General features: G+C 45.2%; 1 protein-coding gene across 1 annotated transcript in view; it reads left to right on the top strand.

Moving 5' to 3' along the window:
• The first annotated feature begins 14 nt into the window (after window positions 1-14).
• Window positions 15-16,136, top strand: part of LeuRS-m (Leucyl-tRNA synthetase, mitochondrial) — an 88,512-nt gene continuing 72,390 nt past the window's right edge. Inside the window, exons 1-4 of the mRNA XM_037428579.2 lie at window positions 15-174; window positions 1,052-1,135; window positions 4,629-4,757; window positions 13,222-13,313. Coding sequence (XP_037284476.2) covers window positions 94-174; window positions 1,052-1,135; window positions 4,629-4,757; window positions 13,222-13,313 — 386 coding nt within the window. The 5' untranslated portion in view covers window positions 15-93. The remainder of the gene's footprint in view (window positions 175-1,051; window positions 1,136-4,628; window positions 4,758-13,221; window positions 13,314-16,136) is intronic.

Here is a 16,136-nt window from a genome sequence, read left to right as displayed (position 1 = left end):
GCAAGCGAGTCAAGCCGAGTCAGTTTAGCGCGATGCGCATGTTTTTGCAGCGTGCTCTCTTGAGTTAAATGCTTCCTATTTTGATATTGAAGTATGCATATAATTGTACGCGCCCTTGCAAAGAACCAAAGAAGGCGTAACATTAGAAGCATATTTAGCCTTACATCAGTGTGGGTAAGTGCGCCCTGCATTTATGTAATGAGCATTACTCGCCGATGCTCTGCAGCCGGCGGAAGCAGCCGACGCGCAAGCTTCATACCGATACGGGGCAAAAAAGCAGACGACACCATTTTCTTGCCGTGTTTTTTTTTTTTTTTTTGACCTGCTATTTTATTTTTACATACTGGTAAATGCTGATAAAGAAATTTGCATCCTGAACCTCAAAATTTAGTTTTAGGAGTGGTTCTCATTTTCATTTGGTTGAGAAGAAAGTGGGTTTACATTTCATTGCATTAATCCTATGGTTGCTTTTTCTCCTCTGAAATGATGAGGATAGATCTGGAGCAAAAATGATGTCCTTAAAAAAGTGTTTCGCGGCCACGTTCGGCTCAACAGTGTGTAAATAGCAAACATGCTTAAGAATGGCAGAGTCCTCGACAGCTGCTACCCATCTCTCTCTAACTCGTCCGTTGCCTTCTTTTTTTTTTTTTTTGGGCAAATAAGAAAATGTTATACAGACAGCAAGATCAACTTGAAATAGACGCACACGCACATTCTGACTTAATGTTACTACGTTGCTCTCTTTGTGCGCACAAGATACAAGCTGCTCCCAGGCTGTCAAAATCAGTATGAGTTCAGTCGGCTCATAATGCTTGCATTTATTTTACATGCAACTTTCAGCCAATATCAGTGTATGTGCTTGATGAATATCAGATGTCATGAAGATACTTTTGCTGGATTCAAGTTTGATATAACAAAAGTTTGACTGTGCAAGTTTAACTGCAGACTAAAACAAGGTTTGCTTTAAAGTTAATATCAAAATATTGTTTAAAAATTCCACCAAAATTAGTACATTTGTTTATGGTTTTCATCGATCATTTTTCTTCACCAGAATCCAAAGATAAATGCCGATACAAGGCTCAAAGTTGAAGAGTTTTGGAAGGACAAGGTTAACCGAGTGCCCCCTCAACATGTGGTAAGCATGCTGTTATGTCTAGAAGCTCACTTCTTTAACAAAGCTTGATCAAAGCTTGTGATGCAATTGTTTTGCTAAAAACTAGGCTGGTTGTGTTCAAGCTGTTAAAAACAGCTATGACACTTACACAAAAGAAAAAAAAACACCAGAATTATCGTGTGGCAACATATCAAACATTAATTAAATTGTCTATGGTTGGTCATATAATTAAGCAAAGTGTACATAGCTGTGCGACAAACTGCATATCTTCACTCTATCAGGTTTAATTTCATTTTAGACTTCAGTTTACACTCCACTTCTTGACAATTCATAGTGTTATGACGGAGAAGGAATAAGCACCTGATAGTTTTCCTTTTTTGCGTGCATTCGCCACATCTTCTTTTAGAATTTCTGTAAATGCATGAGCAAAATAAAGCATTGAGTGAGTTATTGCATGTGTAAGTTAACAATCATGGACTGTTGTACAGCAAGATGGAGAACAAAAGCATGTAAAAGTGCAAGATGCACAATGCAATTTGACTGAAGCTGTATAGTGGATCATATGTACAGTGGCGGGCAAAATTTTGTGGACCACGAGAGCACGTGTCAAACAGCACTACTGCGCCTTCTGACGGCTGCCTGTGAAGCTCAAAGGGCGCACCATTTTTCCCTACCAGCCTGCTCGTTCGCTCCCATCAACAGCGTGTGCACCGGAACTCTAGAAGCATAGCAAGGTGTCGCTCCGGCTGTCACTACGCGAACCTTAACACAAAGGTCGATTTTCAAAACACTTACACCGTACGCACATTTTCGACAGAGCAGAGCGTCTGGGACTAAGGTGCAGAATGGGGCACACATAGAGAACTGCCTGTACAAATTATGTGTTTTTGATCGTCACGATATCATAGCTCGGTGTTTCCGCTGCAACAACAGGAGTGACAACTTATGCTTCTTCTGGTGCTCCAATGCACGCGTAAAAAAGTGCGTGCGTACACTGTGCGCGCGCGCGCGGAGGGGGCGGAGGAGTGGTCGGCCGGCTGTGTGGCTGCAGCAGGAACCCTGAACATTGCTTGGCCTGGTGCAGTCGTGGACACTTTTATTTGACAGGGATCAGCAGTGCTGCTCTCACCACTCAGATTGCAGTAAAGCAAAAACCAGCACAAAAGTCGCTTGCTCACTGTAGTGGCTGTGTGCCCCTCTGCTGGCATTTCATTGAGTTACACAAGGTTGGATGCTAAAGGAGTTAGTTGCGAGTCTTAATGTAACATTCCAATTTGTTGCCTTCTCACTCATTGCTTTGCCATGGCAGCGAAACTCCTTAGGAATTGAGTCGCAGTTAGCAATGTACAGGTTGCTTATATGTAGGAAGCGATACAGGACTCAGTACACTGACAGTGTTTCAATACCCTGTTTGAATGTTGATTTATGTTAAAATAAAATACTTCCTAAAAAATTTGCTTCCATGAAAGTCCAAAAACATTTTAAATTAATTGGCCTCGAGTATGCAGGGGCTCCCAGCCTCACATTTATTCAAATTATATTGTGGAAGAGAATGAAAGAAACGGTAGTATATATCCATAAAATTTCTAGAAGACAGCAGAATTGCCCATTATTTAAAAAATTTTGCCACTTAGGCATGCATTTCTGAGAACACAGCTACATCCTGCTGTGTGAAAAATTTTTCAGCTTTGACTTGGTTCTAATGCAGCTATACTAAAGGAATTTCGGATGTGTATGAAATCACGGAAAGGGGGCTAGCTAGGGATGTGGTAATATTTCAAAATGTTGAATAATGCATCAACTAGTGCATCATTTTGAATCGCACGGTGGATATTCGAAATACCAAGTAATTTTCAAATAATCGGCATAAACAGAAAACGCTCAAAGGAACGAGTCACATGTTTTCATCATTGAATTACCCAGATGTATACAGCCCATGCACTTGTGTAACTATTGCTGCTATATTGATCACAGGATGAAGGCATTTTTGCTTAAACCTCTAGTGTTGCTGAAGCAATAACGTAATCAATCCACTACTTTTGCCATGAAAATCAAGGTGATATCAAGTCATGAAAATTGGTTAATGTTTAAATATCAGTTTTAATACAGCAGTATTGTTAAGCTTTTCTTTATGCCGTGTGGTGACACTAAAAAACTATCATCATGATGAACCGGTGCACACTGTCTTTGTCCTTGTCTTCATCTGATGCTTTGCTCCCAGAACACATGCCCCGATTTGTCCAGTTTAGGATGCTTTCTCTGTACTTGTTCTTTTGCTCTGATGAGCAAAAGAACAAGTACAGAGAAAGAGAACAACTAAGGAGAGGAATAGAGAGAGCAAAAGGGGAAGAAGAGGGAAAAAGATGGAAAGATAGAGAAATAATTAGACAGATAGAAAAAAAACACACATAAGAGACATTGAAAAAACAGCGTAGGACATTTTGTTTGTTGTGTTGTTACAAGCAATCATTTTGTTCTTTTGCTGAAGTGTTTATTTCATTCATTTATTTTATTCATTTGTTTGTTTAAGGTGAATGTTGTTGAATTCTTGGGCTGTTTTTAAAATTGTACACTTATCAGTCTTTGGCTGTTTTAAATGGTCACCTTATTATTTAAACAGTTTTCAATTTGTATTCGTATTTGGTTAAGTGTCATCACTATTCAATTCGTATTCAATTTGATTCTAAGATTCCCTATTCACACATCCCTAGTGCTAGGTAATGGCATGAACATGCTTCCTGTGGTGGTTATCGTCAGAATAAATACTCTTCTTTGATTTATCCGAACAACTCTGCAGTGTGCATTATATGTTTTGGCTACACTGTGGAAATGTGCATGATTTCATATTTATACTTATGAATGTATGCTATTGTTTTTACTATTGCTAATTCAATATGTATATGACATTTTGTATCGGAGGAAATAATGATCAATAGTTGAAAGTGTTGTGTGTGGGGGATCATCTTATTTCTCATACAGTCGTACTGCACACTTTATTAATGAATCTCAACGAACTAGTCAATGAACATGCAGTAACTGTCTGTGTGTATGTGTTCCACTTGTTCTCTTTTTGTGTTAACTTGTTGTGGTCACTTAGTGGCTATGCCATTGTGCTGCTGTGCAAGGCCACAGTTTTTGTTGCTATCCAAATTTAAGCAGCTACATATTGAGGAGAAAGAAACGTAAAACTACCTGTATGCTTATGTTTAAGTACACAATAAAGAAGATGTGGCAATCAACCTTAACTCTTTTTATGGCATGCCTCTTAGTGAGGATTATTTTAGCATATGAAGCACCAGATTTTACCTTTTTTGTAATGTATCTCTGCGATGGTATTTGTGTTCTTTAGTATGTTCACAAGAGAATGACTACAACAGATGTCAATATCAGCCTGTCATAAAGTAAAACAAAAGTTTTGTGGTATTTGGAAATGTCACCTTAGCAGCTGCCTTGTTTTTTTTGTTATAAATTTTTACTTGCATTGACAGTTTGTGCTGTTGGTTCTGGCATGCAGGATCCGGACAAAAAAATGTACGTTCTGTCCATGTTTCCATACCCATCTGGACAGCTGCACCTTGGACATGTTCGTGTATACACCATCAGCGACACATATGCCCGCTTCTATACCATGCATGGTAAACAGGTAGGAATGACGGTGGTTTGAATATTATTATTGAAATTGTAGGAACTGGTCAGATTTTTTTTTTGTTTTATAAGCGAGTGATTCGTATATGAAAGATGCTTTTCCGAAAAGTGTCTGCTCTGAATTGGGAAAGCTGGCAAAAGTACACAATATTTCATATTGTTTAGCTGCATGTCATGGATTTTATTGCGATAATAATCATAGGGGCTCTCCAATAAAGTTTTCACTACTGGCATTCTCTGAAATGTTCAAGTGCAACAGGCTTTGTACACCCTACTTTGTGTATGCGAAGGAAAGTGAAAGAGAGAGACCCTAAAAGGATGGTCACTTGATGCATGCTGTCTTTGTTTGTTCCATCGAAAAGTGGCGATAGGGGAATGGAGAAAGCAACTGATAAGTTTGCAGCTGGACATAAAAGGCAGTTCATGATGTTGACATGATGTTAAACTGTGCAAATGTCAAGGTACTATTTGAAAAGAAAACTGGACAGATGCTGACTTGCAACGAAGTTTAATTGCATATGATCAGAAAGCATATACAGTGACACACAAAGCACATAAAAAAAGAGGGAGAGGAGCATGCTGTATACACTATGCATGGTTACATTGCTCCGATCATCCCTATGTGCCTTCTAGGTACGCCAATTTTTTCTCGGATAGTGCAATTGAAGGTTGGTTGATATAGACTGCTTTTTTGTACAATCTGTGCTGCCTCAGCGGCTAACCTCATGTTCACACCTCTGTTTTTGTGCTTGTACAAAAGTTCTGGAACAAAATTTCTGTGAATTCTTGCACTGATGGCAACGCACAGACATATACACAGCATCATTGATGTTTAAATTGAAGGCATAGTTAATAAACCTGTAGTGAATAAGATAGACGTTGATACCATCAGGTCAGCTATCATCAACACAAGAAAAACGCACGAGATCGGCGATCAAGCACCGTCATCTGGGTCCGCCTGCGTTCCTTTAGAGCTACCACCCGCTTGCTCAGTCCTTCAATAAACCCCCTTTACATTTGGTAAATCGTGCTGGGTAACTTCATCACGTACACCCTGGAACTCCGATCCTGCACCCTGCCGTCGACCATGCCAGTTGACGCTGCCCAACAGACAGCACATCTCGCGGCCGCTACTTGCCCCGGCCCGGTTCACCAGCGAGACCCCCCGATCTTTTCGGGCTCCGAAGACCAGGACGTCGAGGACTGGCTGTCGTCCTACGAAAAAGTCAGTGGACCAAACAGGTGGGATGACGCTGCTAAGTTGAGCACCGTCAACTTTTACTTGGCTAATGTGGCGAAACTGTGGTACACAAACCACGAATCCAAGTTCGAAAACTGGGCCACTTTCAAGCAGGCAATATCCTCGGTTTTCGGTCGCCCTGCCGTGCGGAAGTTGCACGCCGAACAACGCCTGCGCTCACGGGCACAAGAACCTGGCGAAACGTTTACCGCCTATATCGAAGACATACTCGATCTCTGCAGGTGCGTCGATGCCGTAATGAGCGAAAGTGCCAAGATCCAGCACATTATGAAAGGTGTTGATGACGATGTATTTCAAATGCTCCTTGCAAAGTCTCCTGGTACGGTGTCTGAAGTGGTAACTCTGTGCAGGGTTATGACGAATTGCGACGGCAACGAGCTCTCACTCGTCGCCCATTTCAGCCTAACCAACCACTCGCTGCACTGGACGTCGTGCCTGACTACTTCCACCTTCTAGCACAAATGAAAGACTTTGTGCATGAGGAGGTCGCACGTCAGCTTTCTCTCCTGCCGTTTTGTCAGCGCCAAGAGCTCCCGCAGCAGCAGCAAGAGCAACCACCGACACCGTTAGCTCCCATGCTCCGACATGCACTTCAGGACCAGATTGCCGAGGCTATGCCAGTGCCCTTTCAGCAGCAAGTTGTCGCTGCGCCTCTTACTTATGCTGATGCAGTAAAGAGGCAGCAGCCACACCAGCCCTCGCCGTTCAATGGACGGCCGCATGTCACCGCTCCTACTCAGTCTTCCGTCGCATGGGCTCCTCTCCTCGCTACCACAGCCTCAACTCAGCCGTATGCCGCGTGGGCGGCGCCCCTCGCTGCAAATGCCTGGCGAACGCGCGATAACCGGCTGATCTGTTTTGCGTGCGGCGGCCCTGGCCATATCTCCCGATACTGCCGTCGTCGCGGGCCCGCCTACACAGACGTCCGACCACGAAGCAACTACATGCACCGACCCCCTTTTGGTTATGTAAGTCCGGATCGTCAGTCAAACACGTCTTCCCGTGACTATCCGGCAACTTCGTCTCGTCACTCACCTTCACCCAATCGACGCTCCTTGTCACCCATGCGTCCACGACCAGCCCCTCCAAATGAGGGAAACTAGCCGTCGCAGTTCAAGGGGCAAGAACTGCGCTATCGAAATGTTCAAGTCCTCGCAAGTCCTCGCACCTTGCCGTCAAATATCGTCGAAGTTTTTGTAGACGGCGCCCATGCATATGCTCTTGTGGATACCAGTGCCGCTGTGTCTGTTATAGACGCCAAACTTTGCCGCAAGCTCAGAAAGGTGACCACGCCGCTTGATATGATGTCCTTACGTGCAGCAAATGGAGAACCTGTTCGACCTATAGCCGCCTGCACTGCCCGACTCACAATTGCGGAGGACCACTACATTGTTGAGTTTATCGTCCTTTCCTCGTGCTCTCATGACATCATACTTGGCTGGGATTCCCTATCGCGTAATCATGCCGTTATAGATTGTGCCCGTTTCGAACTTGAACTGCTTCCGTTGTTCGACCAGCCCTACGACCACACTAATCAAGTCGCGCACAAGCTAGTTGTCAAAGAGGACACTGACATTCCACCGACAACAGCTGTTTTGCTCCCTGTGGTCTCCGACGGCATGCGTGATGAAGTAGCATTTTTTGAGCCATCAAGCCTCTTTCTAAGTTAAAAACCACTTCTGCTTCCTTATTCAGCCCTTTCAATTTCTAATGGAGCCAGTGCTCTCTGCCTTACCAATCCCTTTCCGCATACTATCAAACTTTTTAAAGGCGAGTCTCTTGGGTGCGTACAGCCCATCGATAATGGACAAATTTTTACCGTGCAGGAAGAATCATCCCAAAGTGACCTCGCCGCCGTCAGTGCTCTTAACCGCTCTGATCTACAGGCTTCGAAAGTGTTCGATTCGGCGATCGCAGATGGACTGTCACCATCTGAACAATCTGAACAATCTGAACTCCTGCAACTGCTGTACGAGTACCGCGAATCTTTCGATGTTGTTCAACCTTCACTTGGCCGCACTTCTACCACTTTACATTACATCGATACCGGCTCCCATGCGCCACTACGACAGCGACCATATCGTGTTTCTGCTGCGAAACGCCAAGTTATTACTGAACAGGTGAACGATGTGCTGCAACGCGGCGTCATTCAACCTTCACAAAGTCCATGGGCCTCACCTGTAGTGCTCGTTAAAAAAAAAGGATGGTTCCGTTCGCTTCTGCGTAGATTACCGGCACCTAAATAAGATCACTCTAAAAGACGTGTATCCTTTACCCAAGATTGATGATGCCCTTGATACTTTACAAGGTGCCGAGTTTTTTTCATCATTAGATTTGCACTCAGGGTACTGGCAGGTCCCCCTTGCAGATGCCGATCGACCAAAAACAGCCTTCGTGACACCGGACAGTCTATATGAGTTGAATGTCATGCCCTTCGGCCTCTGCGATGCGTCTGCCACCTTCGAGCGCATGATGGACTCGGTTCTTCGGGGTTTGAAATGGCAAATCTGTCTCTGCTATCTCGACAATATTGTCGTCTTTGTGCCAGACTTTGGAACACATCTCGAGCGCCTCAAACACGTCCTCACATGCCTGAAGAATGCTCAGCTCCAACTCAACCTCAAGAAGTGTCACTTCACTGCTCGGCAACTTACGATTCTCGGGCACGTCGTATCAAAGGACGGTATACTTCCAGACCCGGCTAAGTTACGTGCTGTCGCCGACTTCCCCAAACCAACTACTATGAAGCAGTTATGGAGCTTCGTGGGGTTATGCTCCTACTTTCGACGATTCGTGCGCAACTTCGCCTCTATCATTGCGCCTTTGACCGAACTTATAGGCAGCACCACTGATATTTTGTCATGGTCTTCTGAGTGTGACCAAGCCTTCTGTACCCTTCGTCGTCTCCTCACTTCGCCACCAATACTGCGTCACTACGATCCTACGGCAGCAACTGAGGTCCACACCGACGCCAGTGGTGTCGGCCTCGGTGCGGTTCTCGCGCAACGCAAGCCTGGATTTGCCGAGTATGTCGTCGCCTACGCCAGCAGAACTCTCACCAAGGCTGAATCAAACTACAGAGTCACCGAAAAGGAATGCTTGGCGATCGTTCGGGCGCTTCTCAAGTACCGCCCATACCTTTATGGCCATGCTTTTGATGTAGTAATGGACCACCACGCATTATGCTGGTTATCTTCGCTTAAGGACCCATCGGGTCGTCTTGCCCATTGGGCTCTTCGGCTTCAAGAATATGACATTCGCGTTGTATATCGTTCCGGCGACAAGCATACCGATGCTGATGCACTGTCACGATCTCCCCTATCCCCGGACATTGCATCTGTTTCCTCCCTCGGACAACACGTTGTCAGCTCTCGACGAGGACACCATCTCTTCTGCACAACGCAATGACCCATGAATCGCTTCGCTTCTTGACGCATTATCCGAGGCATCGACACTTCCAACCACTCGAACCCTGCGCCGCCAGGCTCCGCACTTCAGTATTCGGGATGGCCTTTTGTACCGGCGCAACTATTCAGCAGATGGTAGGAAATGGCTTCTAGTCATTCCCCGAACGCTGCGCTCTACCATCTGCGCGTCGTTTCATTCTGACCCGCAATGTGCTGACGCCAGTGTTTTCAAGACCTACGAGCGCCTACGAACACCGGCGTCAGCACATTGCACTGGTGCACTGGTGCGGAATGTTTACCTTCGTCCGCCAGTTCATTCGCGACTGCCACGAATGTCAGCGGCGGAAAAGCCCGCCACATCCTGCAACAGGTTCATTGCAGCCACTTCCATGCCCAGACCGCCCATTCGACCGTGTAGGGATTGACCTCTACGGACCACTACCATTAACAACGGCAGGCAACCAATGGGCTACTGTGGCAGTGGATCATCTAACACGGTACGCTGAAACTGCTGCTCTCCCCACAGCTGTAGCACAAGACGTCGCAACTTTCATACTCAATCGTTTTGTGCTTTGTCATGGTCTTCCTTGAGAACTCCTCAGTGACAGAGGGCGTGTTTTCCTCTTCGATGTAATCCAAGCACTTCTTCAACAGTGCCATATTGTACACCAGAAGAGTACAGCCTACCACCCACAGACGAACGGCTTGACTGAGCGGTTTAATCGTACTCTGGGGGACATGCTCGCTACGCATGCCGCTTCTGATCAAACAAACTGGGACCTCGTTCTCCCATTTGTGACATACGCGTATAACACCGCTACGCAAGTCACTACCGGGTTTTCCCCATTTTTTCTCCTGTACGGTCGCCAACCATCGCACACCCTCGACACTTTACTGCCATACTCGCCAGATCCCTCCGAATGCAAGCCTGTCTCGGAAGCTGCTCGTTACGCAGAAAAGTGCCGCAAGCTAGCCAAGCGGCTTACTACATCTGACCAACAGTGCCAAAAGGAGACCCGTGTGGACGACCATCGTTCTACACCAACGTTCGTTCCTGGAGCACTTGTATGGCTTCATGTTCCGCCCTGCGCCCCTGGTGTATCACCCAAGCTACTCTCTAATTATCATGGTCCCTACCGCATGGTCGAGCGTACTTCGCCCGTGAACTACGCCATTGAACCCCTCACGCCACCGAGCGACCGTCGTCGGCGTGGACGTGATATCGTTCACGTAAACCGTCTGAAGCCCTACTTTTACCCGCCTGTCCCCACGTGTTAGATTGCCAGGATGGCTTCAACTTTTTCGCCGGGGGTAATTGTAGTGAGTAAGAAAGACGTTAATACCACCAGGTCAGCTATCATCAACACAAGAAAAAGGCACGAGATCGGCGATCAAGCACCGTCATCTGGGTCCGCCTGCGTTCCTTTAGAGCTACCACCCGCTTGCTCAGTCCTTCAATAAACCCCCTTTACAAACCTAACATTGGTTCACCACATCATTTTCTGTATGCGTACTCACTTGTAAGAAAGTAAAAAGGAGTATATGACATTTGTCTGGCAACTTAAACCTTTATTAATATGGTTTACGTTGCACTTTAACCTGTGGGAATTAAGCGCGCTCTTTCTTAAGGCACCTTGTTCCCCAGCCTGCGTGTGTGCTATCCCGCATGGCCTGGGGGCTGGAAACCACCTTAATCGGCAAGATGGCTTCGCCTCTAGGTCTGTCGGCTGGCGCACGTCAGGTGTCAGCGCCTTGCTGGCCGGCATGCCCGGACATGCTACGCCGACACATGCTATGGAAGCGCAGGACACCACACTTCGCCTGTCAATGGATGCCAGTGACAACCCCCTCTCCCATGGGCTTGCTTCTGCCCGGAGCTCGCATGCTTGGGAGATGCTCACATGCCTGCTGTGAAGGAAGTCATGCTCTGCCTTCGCGGGCGACTTCTCGTTCGCGCTTGGCAGTTCCCCTTTGTGTGGTTGCCATGGCACTGCAGGATAATGTACTCGACCGGTCTTGCGAAGTTTCTCTGCTGGCCCGCAAGCCTGTGATTGTCACACTGTGCTGTATCCTGGGTTAATAAACTCGTGTTTGTTGATAGCCTGCCTTGAGTGCGATCTCTGCGCCGTGTCAAAGAGTCAACGAACTCAGCCGTAGTGTCTTTGTGGGTGACGGTAGGGGAGAACATTGTGTCTCTTCCCGGTTGCTCTATAGGGAAAGCCTTTTGCTAACGTATCTCCACAAGCTGAGTCATGATTAACTCTTTCACTCCCCTTTCACCGCCGGACGTAGCGTACAGAGTTTACCAGGAGCCAAAAAGAAACTCGTACACCATATTGACCCGAAATATTCACTAGGCCATGGGAAAATTTGTGCACATAAGACTTAACTACCTAATCTTTGCTCTTACATCTTTCTATTGGCTCATTATTTTGCGAGGCTTTTAATGATTTGATGAATTTCTTGAAACTGGCTGAAATAAAATACATAGTAGCTGGGTACCCAGCTTTCTCGTGCCTAGTCACTTGACCTGTGATTTACACACTCACTGTATGTACGAATGATTTAGCTAGTGCTAAATTTTTTTCAAGTGAAAGGCAGTGCGAAGCATTTGTTCACCTCTATTGGCACAATTGAGGGGGGGGGGGGGATGGGGGGAGGGCTTCACACTTCCTTCGAAATGATTGAATTTAGCATGTCGTGAACATAAACGTTTCAACCCCAATGCCTCTAATCATTCCCTTTACCAGGTGTGACTGCTCTCCCATCCAGCGCCAGCTATTCTGAGGGAAACTTTGGAGGGAACCAGCTACTAGATGGTTTGAAACACAAACACAGAGAAAGGGTGGTTGATCCCCCTTCTTTTTTGAAAAAAAAAAACTTTTGGCTAAGCTTTGCTCTTGCTCATGTTACTCTTTCTGTGCTGTTCATCATGGCAGCATTGTGACACTGAATGTCCACTATCATCAGATTCAATCTGTTTATGTTTACCTTTGCATACATGACACCATGCTTGTTGGTTGGGTTCGTGCAAAATAACCCTTCTTGCTCAGCACCATGACAACACAATACCGCTAGAAACTGATGATAAAGGCGCCCACATCACAGTCCTCAACACAGTCGGGGAGGAGTGTGAACTTAAGGCACTTCATGCAGCAGCCGAACAACAATGTCGAAACTCTGACCCCGAGCTCGAAAAGTGACGGCAGAACGACAAAGCCGCGAAGCTAACCCAGAGCTAAAAGTGCGAAAAGCTGTGGCTCGGCGCCAATGCCGACACGGCCCAGCTGCTAAAGCTGAAGCAGCCACAGCTGGACTAGAACATCAACAAGATTTTAATATAATCTTTCCAGATCCTAATGGGTCCTAATGGGACCCTTCCAGGTTGACCTACTCGACGACAACTGAATAGTGAAACACATGTTCAACACTTAGTCTCTACGCTCCATGTACAACAGCCAAACGACCACCTTCCAAAGCAAGTGCACTGACCTAGTGTTTGCGAACTTTCAAATGGACATGATCAAAGCACCACTGTTGTTTACATTCTCTGATTATAAAGCAGTGTCGTTCTAAGCAAAACGCGAACACTGACTTCATGCATATAAATAAACACTTATAAATATAATGAACAATATAAATAAACATTTTTATAGTCATTTGATAAACATTTCATAATTGTCCAAAAAGTTTCGCTCCATTATCAGCATTCACTTCGTGGATCTGCCGTAATTTTTTTTTTATGTATTATAGAAAAAACTTATCAAACTGCAGAACTGTCTTCCTTCATGCAGGTCATCCATCCTATGGGCTGGGACAGCTTTGGCTTGCCAGCAGAAAATGCGGCTGTGGAGAGAAATGAGAATCCCAGAGTATGGACAGAAAGGTGAGCACTTATGTGAAGTGCTCACCAGCCTAAACGTATTTTGTGAGAGAGTTTGCTGATGTACAGTAAATCTCTTTTCATAATTGTAAACCTAGCTTTCATGCGATGCAGTTAGCCCAACTAATGTCAGCTAATCACTTTTGCTCCAGCATGTGCGGCTAGGACCTTGTCTCCATTTGAAGTATTGCAGGTGCGGCGAATGTGCAGTGCAAGAAAGCACACTTCCAGGTTATTCTGGCTTCGGGTATTTATTGCTTAGTTATCAAGCACTCTTAGAGTGAGCAGTAGTTGCGAGACAACCGCTAGATTATTTATTTTTTTAGCATGTCTTAGATCTCGCAAGCTACACTGTCAACAGTTCTACAAGCCGCTAACATTGACTGGTACTTTGTTTATAAATCCTGAATATCGCTGAACAAGTTGCAATCATCTTACTGAAAAAATAAAAAAAAGACTTGTGGCTCTACATTCACCTAAAGCTTGAATGTTTAATTGAATGGCTGTGTGCGAGTTGGATACAATTTTCTTTTATCAAAACATTTGGGCAAAGGGTTGTTCATTCTTTTCCCCATGTTTTATGTAAGAAGGTCGAGCTGTCTACACTGCACCTTATCGCCTCAGCTCAGTTATTGTAATGGCCATCTACTGTCAGAATGTTACTGCCAGCTTGTTTGCTGGGAATAGCTACTCCAGCGAAAGCATATTGTCAGTGGCTAGTGTGCCAAACCGACGGCCCGCTCAAACGCAGTCTTTTTTAGAATGCGTTGCTGGGCGAGTTGGTGCATTGAAAAGGAGAGTGTAAAAAAAGACAAAACACAGGAGACAAGTACACCGGAATGAGCACTCGTTCCTGTTTACTTGTCTCCTTTGTCTAGTCTTGTTTTGTGCTCTACTTTTATTTTTAGGCTGCTGCTTTTCTTCGACATCAAGATGCCTTGCAAGCACACATCACTGAGACATTCCTTTGATTGGCCTCTTAGTAGGGGCCTCTGGGCACCCTCTTCATCCCAGGTTTCTTCTATCAAGTTCTCGGTCGCCATGACACATGGTCACAGGCCAGCAACAAGTTGGTTACATGGGATGTTTCCTGTTACTTCTGGTTGTCACACTTGATGCAGCTTTACTTGCCTGCAGTACAGCAGGCTCAAAAGCATGCTTAATAGGTCTTGCAGTAACCTATTGCCCACAAACTGTGACTCTGACTGTGTTGTGGCCCGAGTTCATAAACTTGTATTTGTTGACGATCTGTCTGTGATGTGTTTCCTGTGTCGTGTTCAAGGGGTGACAAAACCAACTATACTGCAGCTTGTGTAGGGAGCATTCCGGAATCTTTCATCCTTTAATTACCATGCTTGTAGAGTAAGCCTCATGCTAATCCTTCTTCATTGTTCCTCCTGTAATACCTAAACAGTCATAGAATGATCCCACTACTGGAGTTTATTACGCCACAAACGTTCTGCTGAGAACGAAGATTTGGTCATTGATTTGGTTGAGCATAAGTAAAGGTACAGGTAGTGACCACTCGTGGTGAGTGCTTTCTCTTTTCATTACCATGAGTGTGCCGCACAAAGGAATGACTTGGGGATGAAGCTTCATTCAAAAGTTACGTCGACATGTGTAATATTTTCTCCTATTTTTTTTTTTCTATGCACGTGTTGGCTCAGGTGTGCATGACACTGGCATGTGGCATCATTCTATGGTGGCTGCTATATTTATGTGACAAAGCAGAAAAAGCAGAAATGCTAGAGCAAACTTGGTGCTTGTGTGTAATATCGTGCACTGTGGTTTGACCGAGCAGCATGAGTACCTGGCACAGGCTGGCTTTGTTCTGTGCCAGCTTGATCAACAGACAGTAGTGGAATCCAGATTGTGAATTAGGAAAGACCTTATGTTAGTTAATTAAGAAGTGATGTCTGCCAAGAAATGTTAGTCAGTAGGCACGTAGAAGAGATCTGGCATGTGCTGGCAAGTACTGGTGATTTTGTAGATGATGATATGCATCGCTAAGTACTGTTGTAGTGGGCTCATCACAAGACAAGTGACCAAATCAGGCTTGTAGTGTTTGAATGAACATGCATGTAGCGAACATGCATGTAGCACTCCAGATGCCACCTTTCATGACTGTGGTTAGTGAAAGCAAAACATATGCTGATGGCTGTAGATCAAGACAGGAAGATTAAACATGAAATAATTTCATTGCAGTTCTGTATACTTTAAATTTACTTGGCTACAAATAGCAATAATGCTGTTGATGATAAAGTGCTCATGCTCAAGAAACCAGCTGGTAACTCTCAAGCTCTCGTGGAATGTAGGAGTGAGCAAGTGATTTATGGGTGTTTTTAACATGAAATTATAGTTTCTCCGAGTGTTGGAAGCATCACCGCCTAAATCTTAAACTGAAACTTCGGATTGTATGTATCATGCGACAAGCCCAGGAATATATCCAGACTCTCACGAGAAACAACTGGAGCGGGTTTTGTAATAGTTGCCCGCACTCTGAGTACTGCTAAGACATGGAACATTCTTCGAGCTCTTGTAGACCCATCGGCTTTAAATACGCAGACTCAAAACGGTTGCATGTCCTCACTCATTCGTTTAGAGACTCTCCTGACCGTCTCCTGCTGGAATTAAAAGCACGTCATATCTCTTCTGGAGCGAGTCCCCAGTATCACCCATACCCATACTACATTGATTCGCCCATTGCCTTAGATGCCAAAATCACATTCAAGAGGTCCGTTCTGTGCGAGAGGATATCCGCATGTATTCAGCGCCAGGTACTGACCACATCTGGTACATGACACTTCGAAATCTCAACGATGCAGA

This window comes from Rhipicephalus microplus, chromosome X (assembly GCF_043290135.1).
Source record: "Rhipicephalus microplus isolate Deutch F79 chromosome X, USDA_Rmic, whole genome shotgun sequence".
NCBI lineage: Eukaryota > Metazoa > Arthropoda > Arachnida > Ixodida > Ixodidae > Rhipicephalus > Rhipicephalus microplus.
This window is presented reverse-complemented; position numbering and strand designations above follow the sequence as displayed.